Source organism: Danio rerio, chromosome 5 (assembly GCF_052040795.2).
Source record: "Danio rerio strain M-AB ecotype USA chromosome 5, GRCz13ab, whole genome shotgun sequence".
Taxonomy (NCBI): Eukaryota; Metazoa; Chordata; class Actinopteri; order Cypriniformes; family Danionidae; genus Danio; species Danio rerio.
Window position 1 is genome coordinate 13,889,748 of NC_141025.1, and position 19,582 is coordinate 13,909,329.

Below are 19,582 nucleotides of genomic sequence, written 5' to 3' on the forward strand. Positions count from 1 at the left end.
TCTTTCACAGTCCAAAGACATGCGCTATAGGTGAATTAGGTAAGCTAAACTGGCCATAGTGTAGGTGTATTCCAGTACTGGGTTGTGGCTGGAAGGACATTTGCTGTGTAAAACATATGCTAGAATAGTTGCCGGTTCATTCGGCTGTGTTGACCTCTGAAATAGAGATTACGCTGAAGGAAAATGAATGAATGAATGTTTAAAGTTCATTAGTACTCACTAACAGTAGTAATACACAGTCAATGTTATACTGTGATGAATTAAAGAAGGTTACCCTAACTATCCTCAGATGCAATAGCAACAAACAAGTTCTTCAGGTTTTAATGGATTAGCTTGTCTATCTTTGTTGCCACTAGTCCATGTTTTTTAATCACCAATAAAACATGTTTCTTTGGCATTATTGGCTCATAAAATATATGAGAAGTGTCGTAAAGTAATCTAATGACAGTCAACTTGGGCCGGTGTCTGTCATTGAATAGTTAAGTACACATTTATTATCAACAAACTAATCAATTCTAAATTAAATATGAGCATAAACACCTTAGCTTTACAAAACAAGAAATCAGAAAGCGACGAGCTACCAGGTAAACAAAACCAACTGTTTTGGTTGGACTGATCCTGACATGTGCAGTGCATACTGGGAAATGGATCATCTCTAGCAGTAGTGTTAACAGCTTAGCCATCTGGGAGAGTGGCATGTGCCTCCTGCGTGAACATAACCTGCTATATCCACTAAACAAGATGCAAAGCGCCTGCTGATATCACAGTTTACCAGAAAACAAAACGATATGTCATTAAACCCGGTAGAACAATCAGGAGTACAGAAGAGACATGACTTACAGTCAGTAATGCACAATATAGAATTCTTCTTTACGCCTGTTCTTATCTTCCAAGAAACTGTATTTTATCAGAGTGGTTTTATTTTATTAAAACACATCATTGCTTGTTATTTTGAACTGGAAAAATTCTCACCCTCTCTGTAAAGCGATAGAAGCACCTGATAAGTAAATAGACTGATTCTTTTAATGTTACCTGAAAAATAAAAATTCACTGAATCAAATTATTTGATCAGAGCGAGTCTGTATTTAACGACTCACTGATTCAAATGAACTGATTAGAGAGTCCTTTGATCTGATCAGAGCGAGTCTCCATTTAATGATTCACTGATTCAAATGATCTGATCAGAGTGAGTCTTCAGTTAAAAACTCACTAATTCAAACGATCCGATCAAAGAAAGTCTCTAATCAACACTTCACTGATTTAAATGATCCAATCAGAGTGAGTCTCCAATTAACGATTCACCAATTCAAATGATCAGATCAGAGCAAGCTTCCAATTAACGATTCACTGATTCAAATAATCTGATAAGAGCGAGTCTTTAGTGAAAACCTAATTTCAATAATCAGATCATAACAAGTCTCCAATTACAAATCATTGATTCAAATGATCTGATCAGAGCGAGTCTTTAGTTAAAAACTTACTAATTTAAATGATCCGATCATAGCGAGTCTCCAATTAACAATTCATTAATTCAAATGATCTGATCAGAGTGAGTCTTTAGTGAAAACCTGATTCCAACTATCCGATTTGAACGAGTCTCCGATTAATGATTCACTGATTCAAATGATCTGATCAGAGCGAGTCTCTAATTAAAGATTCAATGATTAAAATAATCTGATCAAAATGAGCTATTAGTTAAAAACTCATTGATACAATTGATCCGATCAGAGGAAGTCTCCAATTAATGATTCACTAATTAAAATGATCTGATGAGAGTGAGTTTTTTAGAGAAAAACTAATTCAAATGATCTGATCAGAGCAAGTCTCTGATTGACAAATTCACTGATTGAAATTATCCTGTCAGAACAAGTCTCCAATTAACAACTGAATTCAGAAGTCTGGCTAAAAATTAAGCAGAGCTAGTCTCTAGTTGATTCACTGATTCAAATGATCCAAAAAAGCAAGTGTCTAGTTAACGACTTACTGATTCAACTAAACCAATCAGAGTAAGTTGCCAATTAACGATTTACTAATTCAAAATACATGCTCCAGTTTATGATTCACTGATTTGAATGAACCCATCAGCGCGAGTCTCCAGTGAACGATTCACCAAATTCAAACGATTCAATCAGAGTAAGTCTTCAGTTAACAATTCATAAGTCTGACTCAAAATGAACCAATAAAGGGAGTTCGTCAAGCTTGAGTTAGGACACGACCAATGGTCAACAATGCAGAACTTTAACATTTTTAGACATTTAAATCATACTTAAAGGAGTTTTTCACATCCAGAATGAATCGGCCAAAATTGACTCACTGTCCACGTGAGTTTCCTACATTTGATTAGCACTAAAGAAGGTATTTTGAAAATGTTGGTTTCTGAACAGTTGATAATCACAACTGACTTCAATTGTAAGGAAAAAATATGATGGAAGTCAAGGATGACCAACTACTGACAGTGGAAGACAGTGACGACCAAACATTCTGGAAGCGAATTTGTAAAGCATTACCCACTGTGTGACATAATAGTGTATGTTTATATAGCTTGTAACAGTAAAAGCAGCTGAGCTACGGCCCCCAGTACTAAATGCAATGTAGTCAGGTAGCACCGTTTAGTTAGTTACTCTCCAACAGTGTTTGTAAGTTCATTAAAGTCTCCACTGACCTTTGAGATGAGCTCATCGTGATTGGCGAGATGTGCCCGGCAGTGGATACAGCTGTAGGTTCGGTGACAGTTGGGCAGGTAAGCCTGGAAGGTTTTGGACTTTGTCATTTTCACCATCTCACAGTCGTGGTGCTCCTCGCTGGGTTCCTCCGGGCTGGCGCTGGACGAGTTGCAGCTCTGCTGAACTTGCTGACAGAAGAAACACTGGAAGATGCAAGCAAAAGCCGTCGTTGTTGTGGAGTGGATGTGTGGCACGCTCCACACAGACACCACAGGAGAAAATACGACCTAAAGAGATTGAAAGAAATAATGAAGACACGTCACTATTTATTAGCTCTTTACCAAACTATAAGCTTTTAAACTATAAAAGAGATTCAAAAGCACCAGCGATATTCAATAAATCAATATATTGTGATATTGAACATGAACAATATTAACATTGAGGGCTTTTCAAAATATTGTGATTTTTTTTTGTACTTTTTAGAGTGATTTTCTTTCTAAGAATATTCCCACTGTATTTGCAGTGGTGTTCATAACAACACTGGATGCTTAGAGACACTGGACAAACATGAACATTCTCACATGTTAATCTGGTCTACTACTACATGCTGAAATATTGATTATTAATTTATAGGGATTTTGTATATTAACACTGTGCAGTAAGGCTCCAATAGTTAACTTAATTTGACTACACTCACAATGAAAACTACAAAAGTTTGTATTTTTGATCCAGGAATGCAAATGCAGGTTGTCTGATTGAGGAGCAACAAGGCTGATTTAAACCATATTTTAAATAAAAGGCACGCGATAGAAGAAATATTTTTTTAATTAAAAAGGAACTTTTGTTCTAACCAACATCCTGGAATTGATATATTAGAAATGACCTCTATTTCTTGCAGCTGAACAACAAAAAATTGACAATAATCACCTCAGGTACACCTCATGTGCTTTATTCAGCATTAAATGCTAACAATGTGTGCATTTGTGTCCTCTTAAACTGTATACCAAATGTTTTTTTGAACTTGCACCTTAATTTGTTGCAATTTGTGCATTTTTGTTTTAATTGCGCCATTCCCCGCCCAACCGCAGCAGCTATTAATAAATCTCATAAGAGTTTTTCGAAGATGACGACAAGTCATCTGAATGATGTCTCGCTGAAACATTCAGGTACAATTATAAAACAGCATGGGCATCGCTTTAGCCCCCTATATTTCTATTCAGCCCCCACTAAAACTTTTGCGATTACCTCATGAAATGTCCAATAAATTATTGCCTCAGTCCCCTTTAAAGCCAATCTCTGGGTCTGCTGGGGTCACTATTACCCAAGCATAAATCACTGAGCAGGATTAGACTATTAGCATCTTGCTTTAAAATAACCAAATTTTTGAAATACTTCTCCTTTTTTTAATGGATAGTAGGGTTGGGCCGATAGACAATGCCATCGTCCATCGCTGATGGCCGATAAACCTCACGATGCTGAGCCAACATTGCGATCCATCAACCCTGCCCTGCCCCACATTTATACTGATATAACTAAATATTTGCATGTCATCTTAATAGCAATAACAGTATTTTCATAAGCTGTGTTAAATTTTACATATAGCTGCATATTAAACATATAGCTTTTTTTACATCAGAAAGTTCACATAACAACTGTTTTAATCTGTTACTGTTTGGCGTTTTTAGGTGCAAGGACGCCTTCTGCAGAAATATCTCCAAAATCTGCGCACGCGGTGAGGATTTTGCCATGGAAACAGTGAAAATTTATGCACTGGCACAAATGTTTCCACATATATTTAAAGGTTGCATAGATAAACTTTCGGGCGCATGTGACCAAAATGGTCGAGCCCTTGCATCTTTACTTGTTTTTATTTTCTCATAATAATAATAAGAAAATAAGAAAACTATCATCAATCACAATAAAAATTACAGAAAACTCCAAACGAACACTGGTCTCCTCCACCAGCTGTGGGAAAAAGCTATTATAACGACACAGATCACTGCCTATTCCTTACCGCTGAAAAAAAAAAAAGTGATTGACAGGTGGAAATGTGTGTGTAACTTTATTAATTTATGGTTTGGTTATGGGTAAAGCAAAGACCATGGTAGTCAGGTAGTAAAAACAATAGGCTACAATTAATTCATTTGTTATGAATTAATTGATATTTAACCACCACCACCCCCACCTATGACGACGATGCCATCGTCCATCGCGATGTTTCACATTAGACATCGTACGAGGCCAAATTGGTCAACATCGCCCAACACTAATGGATAGTTCACCCAAAAAAAAAAAAAAAAAATTGTCATCATTTACTCGGACAAACTAGTTTGGAACACGCAAAGGTTTTTTTTTGTTATTCTGTTAAAAGCTGGAAAGCCGTAACCATTTACTTCCGTAACATTTGTGTTTTCTTCTGTGGAAGTCAATAGTTACAGGTAACTTATGTTGAATAAATGTATATCGTGTAATGAATCAAAGAAACATTGACCTTGGTCTTTTCTTTGCCCACTTTTAACATTTGGGTTGGGTGGGTAATAATACACAATATAACTTTTGTTAGGACTTCACCACTGGTTTGCAGTGCATCTCTATGGCATAACAACATTTTACACTGAAAGTTAATTTAAGATGGATCTTTTTACTCTTACATTTCATTCAAGGTATGCATTGACCCCACAGCTTTGGTGCTGCGTGAACCGTTTCTTCTTAGTATGGAAAATTAGTCCTAAAATTCTGAAAAATGCTTAGCATGAGCAAATGAGCAGCTGAGATGAGATAAAAGTGAAAGAAAACAATCATTTCCTCTTCACCCTTGACAGCTTAAGCCCGATCAGCCTGAGAGGCATTGTGTGACTGATCAAGTGTGAATAATAATGATTCTCCCTCCAGTGAATCCCACATATTTAACATTCACTAAACAACCAAACAGGTTGTTTAAGCATGTCATAAATGAAAGCTACTTTGCCCTGTGCACCAAGAGGACCATGCTAAGCTTTATAGCCCCTGTGGGAAAATGTACCATCTATTGGACAGCTGTGTTCTAGGCATTGCAGTTTAGCAGACCAGACTGTCAACGTATTACAAAGCCAAACATAACACTTATTTACAGCATGTTACACTGTCAATATTAACTAGAAAAGTAATGTTCGTAGACAAACGTTATGGTGTCTTGAGAAAGCCTATTGTGAAAGTTTGAAGTAGTTTCAAAGTTTAAATAACTGAAGAAGTTTAAGAAGTTTAGAACAGTCGGCGTAGATACATAACTACATATAGAATAGCATGCTTCTAGTACCGATTGTCATGTTTCTTGCTAGGTTGTTGCTAGGATGTTCTAAGTGGTTGCCAATCCGTTGCTAGAGTGTTCTGTGTCGTTGGTAAGGTGTTAGGCGGTTGCTAGGGTATTCTGAATGGTTGCTAAGGCGCTGCTAGGGTGTTTTACGTTGTGGCTAAGGCATTGCTAGGCGGTTGCTAGGTTGTTTTGAGTGGTTGCTAAGGCATTATTAGGGTGGTTGCTAGGGTGTTCTAGGCGGTTGCTAGTGTGTTCTGAGTGGTTGCTAGGTGGTTGCCGATGTGTTGCTAGGGTGTTGAGTAGTTCCTAAAGTGTTGCTAGGCAGTTGCTAAGGTATTCTGAGTGGTTGCTAGGCAGTTGCTAAGGCACTGGTAGGCTGTTTTATGATCTGGCTAAGGTATTGCTAGGCGGTTGCTAGGTTGTTCTGAGTGGTTGCTTAGGCATTATTAGGGTGGTTGCTAGGGTGTTCTGAATGGTTACTAGGTGGTTGCCAATGTGTTGCTAGGGTGTTCTTAGTAGTAACTAAGGTGTTGCTAGGGTGGCTGCTAAGGCATTGCTAGGTGGTTGCTAAAGTGTTCCGAGTGATTGCTAGGCGGTTGCTGGGGTGTTCTAGGTGGTTGCCAAGGGCTTGCTAAGTGATTGTTAGGGTGTTCCAAGTAGTTGTTAAGGTGTAGGGTATTCTAAGTGGTTGCTAGGCGGTTGCTAAGGTGTTCTGAGTAATAGGTAAAACACTGCTAGGGTGTTTTATGTGTGGCTAAGGCGTTGCTAGGTGGTTGCTAGTGTGTTCTGGGGGGTTGCCAATGTGTTGCTAGGGTGTTCTGAGGGGTTGCTAAGGTGTTGCTGGGTGGCTACTAAGGTGTTCTGAGTGGTTGCTAGGGAGTTGCTCAAGCGTTGCTAAGGTTTACTGAGTGGTTACTAGGGTGTTTCTAGTGTGTTCTAGGTGGCTGCCAAAGCGTTGCTGTGTTTTATGTTGTTGCCAAGGTGTTCTAGGTGGTTGCTAAGTGGTCGCTAAGGGGCTTGGCAGTTGCTAACAAATTAGCATTGTACTAGTATGAATTAGTATGTTGCTAGCATGTTTCTAGCATAAATTATCATGTTGTTAGCATGGTTCTGGTATGAATTAGCATGTTGCTAGTATGTTTATAGTATGAATTAGCATGTTGCTAGTATGGATTGGTATCCTGTTAGTATGTCCAATGCAAAGTCAATGGCAGTTTTTTTACAACGGAAGTCTATGGGACAGTTGCTAGGGTGCCGTAAGTTGTTGCTAGGGGGTGGCTAGTATGTTGTAAGGTCATCAGTGATTGGCAGATTAGTAGGCTTTGTTAAATTTGCCCAAACTTAAGTCTGTATGACAGTCTGACGCAAAGTTATGAGGTCACAAAACTTGATCCAATATTATGTCAATGGGACTTTTCTGAATTTACCGGGACCGTAAGTGGGATCAGTTGGAAAAGATATAGCAACCCGAGTCAGACCAGTTTAGAGGTTTGAAGTTACGTTTGGTGGGTGTAGTATTAAATATATACTACATATATATATACTAGTCTTAGAAGAAGATTAGGTTTATGTAGTATAACAGTATGTTGACTTCATCAAGCCACCATGATGATTCACCAACAGCACTTTGTCTGATTTTCATGCAACAATGTTACATGAATATGGTTATCAAAGTACCATGATTGCCATGATAAAATATAATTGTAGGCTTCGTTATTTGAAGAGGAGGATACACTTTGAAAGATGATTATGAGAAATTTTCACTTTTGAACATGAATGCTGTTCAAGTACTGGCCAATTTTAACTAGTGCCTTTTATATCTCTCATCTCTTTTGGGCTTTCATCATTCCCTAGTTCACATGCTGTTCGCACAGACAATCAGAAAATAACAGGAAACTCCGAATAATGCGCTAATGAGAGGGCAACAACACTGCATGCAAAAGAAAAACACAGACACTTCCGCAATAGCACAGGAAGCTCCAACCATGCCGACCAACAAAACGCGCGAGCTCCGAGCCGTGGTTGCCAGATCACGCTAAAACAAGCAACACGCACTCGCTTGCCTAACCAAAATAAGTCTGAAGAAACAACCCCATGTTGTTTGTTTTCCATAAAACAAACATTAAAAATTGCTATTACATATTGATGCCAAATATATTTTCACCAATCAATCATCAGTCAGACTATATGAGGGACATATAAACACCAGATGAATGAGGAAGTGAGCTACTGTTTAATAATTACATAATACAAAGCGGTTCACACAGCAGGACGGGATGTTTACGCTTGCCTTCTATCGTTTTCGTTGTGATATGAAAAGCAAGCACATAACAGTCTGCAATAATGTGAATATGTGCATTATGCCACTGAAAACAAGCCATAATTGAACGACTTCATGTAAACAAAATCAGGGGTGTCCAAACTCAGTCCTAGAGGGTCGCCTGAAGCTTTCTACCTAGAAAGAGCTGAATTAGCTAGTTGAGGTGTGTTTAACTGAGATTGGAACTAAAATATGCAGGAAACTGGCCATCTAGAGTTTGGACACCCCTAACCCATAAACAGAAAGTCGCTTAAAAATACATGTGATGGCAACATTATCGCGCGTTCACGAGAGCGACTAGCGAACTGCGCGATGTGGCACGCGTCTGAGTGGAATTGAAAACTTGTTTACCTGTAAACATTATAGCATTAGATGTCCAATATGTGAGTTTTCTTGCTTATCAATCTATAAGTATGTTAGTATACGCACGGAAAGCTCGTTATAAGCGACGTCATTAGCAATATTTAATCTTACAACTCAAATGTTATCGTAAAAAAGTCGAGGGTGGCTATATTTAACGTGTTTTCGCTAAGAGCACTTCATGAATACACTTATAATGCATGCCAAACGTGCTGCTATGAAGATAATTTAACTGTAAACCGCACAAATATACAAAAACAATTGACTACAGATACAGTGGACAAAGTGTCTATAACTGTTGACATTAAATATTTGTTTATAACTGTTCAATATGAACAGCAGCTGCTTAAATCAGCTGGAACAAAAATACAAGCGTTGATGTCGTGAAATAAAACCCCGATCTAACTCAATCTAAAGGAAGTCAACAGCAGGCAAACAAAGGAGGCTCATGAGCGCGTGTTAACCTGAGAGGATAAGGCTAATCATGAGCATTATATGGCTTAAGAAAAACAATAATAGCTATAGCAAATCTAGCCATTCAACAGCTCATATACACTATTTATTACGCTGCTTTCATTTGTTATTGTGCTTAAACCTTTCCCTAATAAGCAGTCTGTTTTGTTTTAACATCCATGAAAAGTGACAAACAACTCAAAGGAGATGTTCATAAAAGCAATTCAACGCGTCGACAATGGGTCACCAGATACAAAAGGTGCAAATTGATTGTTGTCAGCGGGATCTTTAGAGAAAACAACAAAGAAACTGTGCGACCAACGTGGATACAAAACAAAGGCTCGTGCTTTTGTGACAAAACCAGGAAGCGCAGAGTGACACAGAGACAGAAATCGAGCCCTGATACCTGCAAATACAACAGCAAACTGGCAAGCGAAATGCCATGCTGATGTTTTTATTCCGAACGATTAACTTTAAAAGCGCGTGCATGCGTCCAGCTCCACATTTCTTCCGCTGACAGACGAGAGATTTACACACGAATGGTTCTGAGCTGGTGTAAACGCAATAACAAGCATCATAAACCAATATTCACGCTTTCAAATGTATATCAATATATTAGGCTGAAATACACGCATCAACTCACCCCCTGAACTGGATCTCAATGCGAAGTTTGGCATAGATTTTCTATAGGGAAGCTAAATATTTTCTCCGAAGTATGCTTTGAGATGTTTTTGTTTCCTTTTTTTTTGGTTTCTGTTGTCTTGTCTCGGTGCAGATTCCGTCTGAGACCTCAAACTGAGACTATCTGATAGTTCTGTATGTCGGTTAGGCTGTGCATTTCTCTAGTCTTTGTTGCACTCTTTGTGTTTGTGATGGACTTGCTGCTTTTGAGATGGGCGGAGCGTCGCATTACTGGCGTGTAAAGCATCCAATAGATGCGCCGCGGGGGCGTGGCTACCAGCCATGCTAAAATTATCCCGGATGTGTAAATAAATACAGTGCAATTGCATAGACTGAGAAAATGACTGATTTTGTCTTGCATTACGTCCTCAACAAAAGGAGAGCTGTATTCCTAATATATATATAAAATGTTTATACATACATATACATATATATATATATATATATATATATATATATATATATATATATATATATATATATATATATATATATATATATATATAAATAAATATATATATAAAAGAAAAAATTAAGCAGATTTAGTAGTGGAAGGAATCGGTTTAGTCCTCTAAATAACAATGTCTGTAGCAGGCATGGGCTGGCATTAGTTTCTGACGGTTAGATAAACTTGGATAAAATATTACGGTATCACTGTATCATCTAAAACAAGCTGTTTAAATATCTGGGTAAAAAAAAAAACGTTTTCCCCCTCATTGAACCCAATACATTTTATTTTAGGAAACATGATATTTGGGTACTGTAAACATGCCAGGCTAAATTATTCAAATGAATCATTGACGTCTGCTATGTTCATTTGTTTCTAACACACAGATTGCTTAACAACACAATAAAAACCCTTAAATATACCTTAGGAATGGTATAACATAAAATTTTAGCGGTTTGAAAACCTTTACTATTCCAAACCCGGGTAAACCTTGAAACCGGTTTTCATTTCATGCCTGGTCTGTAGTTATTATTATAATTAGCTACTTTCAGCCCTATCATGTCAGTGATTCCTACACCCACTAAGACAACATGGAAAACATGCAAATCATGTCAACACTTTAAGACAGGGTGATTACATAGCCGCATTGGCTACTTAAAGGGATAGTTCACCCAAAAATGGAAATCTGCTGTTAGTATACTCATCCGTACTGGAAAGATTTTTTTGCTGAAACTGTAGACTGTGGTAATTGTTACAATGCAAGTCATAGGCTAAAAGCACTTTTAGAGTTAACAAAAAAAAACATATAAAGGCATAACAAAATTAATACATGTGGCTCCTGCTGATGCACCAAGCTCTTATGAAACTAAATGTTAAGTCTGTGAAAGTAACTGTACATTATTTACAACATTATTACCTTTATTGACACATATAATGATATATGGAGGGACACTTTCTGTTTTCGTGATGGGAGAAATTAAGCTTTTTCATTCATTCAATCATTTTCTTTAGAGCTTAGTCCCTTTATTAATCCAGATTCGCCACAGTGGAATAAATCGCCAACTTATCCAGCATATGTTTTATGCAGTGGATGCCCTTCCAGCTGCAACCCTACACTAAAAAACACCCATACATACACACATTCAAACACATATACTACAGCTAATTTAGCATACCCAATTCACCTAGACCACATGTTTTTGGACAGTTGGGATAACCTAAGTACCCAGAGGAAACCCATGCGAGCACAGGGAGAACATGCAAACTTCTCACAGAAATGCCAACTAACCCAGCCAGGGCACGAACCAGGGACCTTCTTGCTATGAGGCGATTGTGCTACTCTCTGCACCGCCGCGCTGCCACCCTATAAATATTATTCAATGTATAAATTATTTATTTTGTTTTTTTATTTGTTTATTTTACTGTTATAATTTATTTATTTATTTATTTTTCGAAACATTTAAAACATCACATGCTAGAGACACCTGCTGGTCAAAAAAACGAGAATGTAACAAATACACAAGCAAAATATGGATTAAAATGGCAACAGTGAAAGTATAACCTTAGCTAATCATCTAATATCATTAAATATTAAGTGTCTGCATAATATGCATTTTTTTTATATTGTTGGTTCCATTGTGGCCTCTGCTAAACAGGACAATAAGATACTATTATCTAATGTTATTTCTTTTTGTTTTACAAATGTCTAGTTTTAAAACACCTCCAAACTCTACAATGTCTACAAACTGATTTGAGATCAGGTAAAAACTATCAAATCTATTCACCACTGGGGCGATCTGAGTATGCCCGCATGATACGTGTGGATTTGATAGCATTACACAGATCACCATTTACTTAAGAGTTATTGAGACAGTAATGAAATAATGAAGTTATTCAACCTCAGAGCCACTGATTCAATACCAAAGATTTATAAAGGTTTTGAAGCTTTACAAAGCAGTGCTTTGAACACAGTCATCACTTTTATATTTGCAACTTCTTTAAAGGTAGCAAGCAGGGACGGATTTGACCAATAAGGACGGTAAGTGGCCGCTTGGGGCACCAAGACATCTGGGGGCCCCCAATAAATATCTAGAAGTGTAAATTATAGCTAGAAACTATATATAACATCGTTTCTCTGTCATATTTTGTTTAGTGAGAGTCAAATAAATAACATTTTTATGTCATTAAATATTATTTAATAAACAATAAAACATAATATTATTATAATAATGTATGGATATGTAATTATAAAATAATAAAATAAAATACCCACTACCCCAATCCTGGAGTGGTCCAGCAGTCAAATTTATTTATACATATATTTATTCTTTTTAGTTGTAAAGTCATTTTAAGAAAACTAATCATTTAAAGTGTAGAGCTTGCATTAAGATAAAACATCGGGGAAAAAAAGACTGAGTGACATAAAAAAAAAAAACCTAAATAAAAATTAAATAAAAGTAGAGGAGTGCATTTCAGGACTTGGGCCCCATGGCTGAAGTTGCTTAGGGCCCCCAAATCACTAAATCCGCCCCTGGTAGCAAGATCCAGGATAAGCGCAAAATACTTTTTGACTATACAACACATGGATCTTTCTTCTTCATTGTAAATTAACATAAATAAATAAACAGCATTAGTCTGAGTTTGGGCCCTATGCTTTAAAGCATAAGTCTCTAATTCGATTCCTGGAGAGCCGCAGCTCTGCACAGTTTTGCTCCAACCCTAATCAAACACAGCTGATCCAACTAATCAAGGTCTTCAAGACTACTAGAGTCTATTAAGCAGATGAGAGTTGGAGGTGGTTGGAGCTAAACTGTGCGGAGCGGCAGCCCTCCAGGAATCGAGTTTGAGACCTATGCTTTAAAGGGATACCACTAACCATTGACTTCAATAGTACGATAAAAACAAATACTACTGAAGTCAGTGGTTACAAGTTTCCAGCATTCTTCGAAAAATCTTAATTTGCGTTTTAACAGAAGAAATTAAATCAAACCAGTTTGAATGAGTGAAGTGTGAGAAAATAAATAATAATAATAAATAAATTAGGATTTTTGAGTGAACTATTTACAAAATCATGTCGAGTTTCTTTCACAAACGCAATGACTTTTTGACTATACAACAAACGCATCTTTCCTCTATACACTGTAAATTAACATAAATAAATCAACAGCATTAGTTTAAGTTTGGGACCTATGCTTTAAAGCATTACTCTCAAATTCAATTCCTGGAGAGCCGCAGCTCTGCACAGTTTGGCTGCAACTATCTCCCACTTACACGTGCATAATACATACCTGCCAACACTGGGAGTCTCCCGTATTTCAGACCCATCTTCTTTAACCCTCTCACCCCCCCCCCCACCCCCCCCCCTCCATCCCCATACATCCCCTCACCCCCCAGTCTTTAGCATTTTGGTCTGTGTAACCCCCAGGTCGCCAACTTTGGTATAGTATGCAATCGCAGCGGCCGCCCCAAAAAACGCTTTATAGTACAGTTACTAACACCACAGTACACAGCACGCGATTCTCAACAGTGTTATTCAGACACCTCACCCCGAACCTAACCCCCCTGGTCTCCTGGATTTTCAGGGACAAGTATTGGCAGGTATGGCATAATAGTGTCTAGTAGTCTTGAACACCTTGATTACTAGTTGGATCAGCTGTGTTTGGTTGGAGCAAGACTGTGCAGAGTTGCGGCCCTCCAGGAATCGAGTTTGAGACCTATGCTTTAATAGGATACCTTTAACCATTGACTTCCACGGTACGAAAAACAAATACTACTGAAGTAAATGGTTACAGATTTCCAGCATTCTTCAAAATATCTTCATTCATGTTTTACAGAAGAAATGAAATCAAACAAGTTTGGAATAAGTGAAGTGTGAGAAAATTATAATAAATGTAGATTTTTGAGTGAATTACGCACAAAATCATGTCGAGTTAATTCCACTGACTCTTTTGCCTTGTATTAGGCTATCAGCAGCCTCAGGTATTTATTTTATTTTACCTGTTTTCATTCTTTTTTCTATCAGATTACCAGTAGTTGACTAACCAAGCACCTTTGTTTCAACAAACACTTTAACACTCTGCCTAAATAAAACAACCATCATTTTGATTGCCCTGAAGGTGACTAAATTAGCAACAATTGCTCATTTCGGGGTGAACTGTCCCTTTAATAAAAGCTTTGGGGTTCATCTAAGGGTGGGTTTTCAAAGCCTGACAGCACTAAAGAAATGGCCCCATCTTTATGCGTCAGAGAGCATCTGCTACGCCTTATAAATAATAAGTGAAGAGTCTGCCCAAAATAAATGCTCACAAAAAAACAACCACCACCATATATTCAGCAACTGAGTACAACGGCAGAAGCAACGCACAACATTTAAACTTCCGTAGTTATTAGTGTCACTGTCATCGTAAATATATCGGCAGTATGTTGTTTAAAGATAAACAACCCGTTACCTTTTGGGCACAGAGAAACACACACGATGTTTCGACGACAAGCAATAGCGCTCAATAGTTTCAGAAGCGGCTCTAATTGATATTTTGTTGAAGTCTTCAGCTAAATAAGGAAGGCTGTCGCGTCGCCACCACTGTCCTGATGATGTCATATGTTTTCATTCTGCGTCCCATTTTATAACTCCGCGCCATGGTAACCCAGCTTTTCACGCTTAACACAGGGCAATAATAACAAAGCTCGCGTAAAATAAAACAAAATATTAAAGTCTCTGTGCTTGACAGCGTCGTGTTATTTTAGTTCGTTTATAATTTAAAAACACAGGACTCCAATGTGACCTTCGCTGAGGCACATCGGATGCTAGAGCTCTTAAAGCAACTCACGCGTTAATCAGAATATGAAGAAGAAATCTAGAAACTAAATAAAAACATGTTGTCCTATGCAGAATGCGATACCTTTCGGTGGAAGTGGATCAGTTGTTGTCCCCACTGCAGGGTTTCTCATTCAGGAGCGCTGCTGTGGTGTCCGCATGTCTCCCGATGGTCCAAGATGATGCTGTTGATGTTGTTGTTGTTGTTGTTGTTGTTGTTTAGAGTCCACTGTTCATATTTCCAACACTCTGATGCTCTTCTCTGCGGATTCGTTTTTTGAATGAGACGATGATGCGGTCACGTACGAGGCGGAGGTCGTTATTAATGTGCGCTCCACGCTCACGAACATTTACATCTGCCCCGTCTTCATTCACAAATATCTCGCACGACACACAAAGCGACCTTATTTTTTAATGCACCAGAATGAATAAATACATAAAATGCAATGCGGTAAAACTAATTAAAAAGTAAAAAATATGTAAATCAATTCATTTTAGTTGCAATAATTTTTATCTCTATATAATGTATGTTCTATAGTCTATAAAAATACGCAGCAATTACAGAAACAACAGAAAATGATTATATTCATTTAAACATAAGCAGTTTAAAACTAAGCGAAAAACATTGACAAATAAAATGAACTAGATAAAAAATAAACAGCATATAAAGAGTAAAATGTAAAAACAAAATACATTAAAATAGGCAATAAAAATACATAAACATTTAGTTAAACTAGATCATGTTTATTTATTCTTTTGATGGATTGTTATAAATTCACAGCGTATTAAAGTGAATGCACTTAATAGTATAGAACATTTCATATAGTGTGTGTAAATACGACGATAATAATAACAATAATAATAATAATAATAATGTAAGGGTCTTGGCTACTAAGGAATTTAATCAATAACACATTACTAAATTTATTTTCATAATTAGTTTTATTTTCGTGCACTTACTGACTCGTTGGCTATAACACCGAGTTATCGCTCAATCTGCTCACTTCTTTGTTTTGATTCTAAGCGTTTTCAACGAAAATATATAGGTTTGCAATGACGACGTTCTCTTCCGCAGACATGACAACCAATCAGGTTGATGATTATTTGTGTCAAACCAATCAGCTGCCGAGAGCGACTGCGCGAAGAGCCAATCAGCGCAGGCTCCGCGTTCCAGACAAACGCAGAGCCCGCGCGCGCGACTCCTCGGTTGTTTTTGATAATGCGCGTTCACAGCAAAGACACGTGCCAGTTCGCACGGCAGCGCGCTCCTGTCCATGCGGTGAAGGTAAACAGCGCGAGGGCCCGGATGTTGGTGTTACAGCAAAGTCCCTGTGTATCCTATAGTTTTTGACTAAATTTATCTTTAAAATAAAGACAAAAACAACGTCGTCAGTTCGAGTGAAGATACAAGCCGAAATTATAATTACGATAAAGGGATTGAATTAAACTGTTAGGCAAAAATGAAAGTTTAGAGCAGGGATGTCCTGGTGGAGCCGGTGTCCTGCAAAGTTGAGTTCGCTTCCAACCCCAATCAGACACACCTGGGCTAGCCAATCAAGCTCTTATCAGGCTTTCTACATCATTGCAGGTGTGTTGGGGCAAGTTGGAGCTAAAATCTGCAGGACACCAGACCTCAAGGACCAAATTGTACACTTAGAGATTGAGAATTAAAGGAATATGATCAGGGTGCGAATCACAGGGGAAGATTGACCCACCAAACCCCCCTTATTAACGCCTGATCCTGAAGGACGTCAGAACGAGATGTATAGAGGGGTCAGCCCTTTAATACTGAGAAATATTTCACTCTGATCTGTAATTTAAATAATAATGTTAATCAATAAAATAATAGATGATATAAATTTACATTTGGCCACCCCTAAAACGGTTTAATCCATTGTGAATGCAAAATCACGCCAGTCTATTCGAGAAAAAAAAAGGTGCGTTCGACATGAAGCTCAGCTGCAGCCGGTGATCAACGAGATTAGCCGAGCGCAGGCGGGGGCGGAGTTGAAAACGGAGCAGTCAAGACGGACAGCTGGACACTTCGGGACTCAAAGTTGCTGCAGTCATGATGACCGATAACATGGCGTCATCATATTTTTTTGTTATTTTTATTTATAACAACAAAACATTTACAAATAAAACAGAATACAGTTTCTACAAACTGTAGTTCCTTTTTAAACAATAAGAGAGAATTATGAATAAAATATATAACAAATGCATGAGAGAAATACGAGGAAATGAGAGGTTAATATAAACATAAAAACGAACAGGTCTATTAAATACAAAGCAATAAGCATAAATTCTAGGAGTTAAACATCAACCTTTAGGCTAATACTTTTTGTTTGAATATGCTAAAAATGGGTTTACATATATGTACATTTATAGATATAAAAATTTCCAATGTAAAAAGCAAAACAAGGTGTTTTGATTAGGTCTTAATAAATGACATTATTTTGGATAATAAATGAATTTTCAAAAAAGCATTTTAATCCAAAAAGATTGTGTTGAAAAGAACAAAAGGTAAAATAAGTGAGCTATGTAGAAGTTTCCCAGAAAGAGCAGGTAGCATTTAAACTGCTAGACAGGAAATACAATATATATTTATATTATAATAATAAAACCATTTTATAATTATTTAATAAAATAGTTCTTTACTTTAATTTGTTTAGAGAGCTTTAGGGTGGCAGGATCAATGATGATGATTATTTTATTTTAAGTCTGTAAGACTTATTTAGGTTATTCACTAAAATATACACTAAAATATATCATTTAAATCGTTCATGGAGATGAATGCAGTAAATAGTCTGTACAAAAAAGTTAGAAATAAACCTTTGCAAACAAGCCAGCCTTTATAACCTGATTATTTAACAAAAGATGATTACTGCAGTAAATATTGTAGTCTTTTAATAAGCAAGATGTGTACAGGATAGAGAGGGTGTGAAAAGTGAATTGTTTGTTTTGAAACTTTTGAATCGGAATTTGTCCAATTATAAACCCGAAATACACGTGTTTGTTGTCATGTGGTGAACTCGGCCAATCGTGTGATATCGGTGTCGTCATCAAAGCTCCTGCAGTCGCTCTTCAGAAGCTGCGCGGTCTGAGTTTGCCGTCTGATCTCGGAGCGCTGTCGCGGTACTTTGATGCCACATGTGACAGTCACGTGGCGTCGGCGCAGCATCAATCCGGACAAGATTTCTAACCAGAATGCACCGCTTTAAGACAGATTTCGATCGATCTGCGCAGCGCTGCATGAAGTCGAACGCACCTACAGTCTTAAATTGTCAGATCTAGAGATCAATAGACATCGTGTTCACAAAGACTTTTGTTTTCTCGTCGAATAGGTGTTTAGATCTACATTTAGCCTGAAGGTAGTCAAATTAGACGCATAGCTTGTAGTTTAACCTACAGTCACATCCGAAATGGCAAATCAGAGAATACTGTTGGTCAGCATACAAACGTAAATACGTTTCATTAATAAACTAGACGTAACTACAAATAAATACATAAACCACTGAAGCATGTATTACACAAACTAACCAAAACAATTGACCACCCCATAGTGGTAAAAAACCCTGAAAACGATCGGTTCCATCAGCTAAATTATCTCACATTCAACATCATCAGTTCTTTAGAAACTTCAGGGAGAAAGAATGATAATTGTAAGAAAAATGAAAGCGTTTGCTTGTTATACATGTTGTTAGCCCGTGACGCCATCTTGTGTAATACTGTTGCAATTGCACCAAACGTGAAAAAGATTATTCAATTTAATTTTTTTCGGCTTTGTCCATGTATTAATCAGGTGTCGCCACAGCGGAATGAACTGCCAACTTATTCAGCATGTTTTACGCAGCGGATGCCTTTCCAGCTGCAACCCATTACTGTAAAACAGGATTATTAAGTTAAAAATTATTATTTTTATTTTAAAGCATCTTTGGCAGGAACCATTTTAAGTGATTTTCAGACTTATTAATCCCTCGTGTACATATAAAAAAAACTTGTATTTGTACATACACTTCCGAAATCCAAATATTTATCTTTTTCTGTCATCGCAAAGCCAACATTTATTATTTTAAACATTTATTAATATTATAAAGGCGAATGTAAAATTCTGTTCAACAAGGGACATTTTAAGGCGATTAAAAAACTTTACCACAGATTTACATATTTATTGAGACACAATATACAGTGCTCAGCATAATAGCGTACACCCCATGAATATTTTTAGTCATTTCTCTAATAATAGATAATATATTTTGGTGCATTTGAACTAAACAGATTTAATAAACGAATATATAACATTTTAGTCACTCAAGATCTTTAGAGATTGTTTCTCTTGAACTTTAAACATTTTTATTTGATATTTTCCCCTAACATATACATTTTTAGACCATTAGAAATTATTTTGTTAGATTAGCACCAAATTTTGGCTTCAGCATCTGGCACAGCTATTGTAAAGAATCCTTTACAAAATATTAATTTAAAAGATTTGTGATGGGTGTACATATATGAGCACTGTATACATACACATTTATGTGTTTGTGTTTCCAAA

General features: G+C 37.1%; 1 protein-coding gene across 6 annotated transcripts in view; it reads right to left on the reverse strand.

Moving 5' to 3' along the window:
* ypel1 (yippee-like 1) overlaps positions 1-16,569 on the reverse strand; it is a 56,094-nt gene extending 39,525 nt beyond the window's left edge. For 2 of the 6 annotated variants that reach the window (XR_015490258.1, XM_087251979.1), the window contains exons 1-2: positions 15,116-16,569; positions 2,663-2,950 (exon numbers count right to left, since the gene is read on the reverse strand). Coding sequence is in view for 3 of the 6 variants with exons in the window: in XM_087251979.1 (XP_087108105.1) it covers positions 2,663-2,779 (117 nt within the window). In the remaining 3 variants the exon portion in view is untranslated. 6 annotated transcript variants of the gene reach the window in all.
* Positions 16,570-19,582: the final 3,013 nt, after the last annotated feature.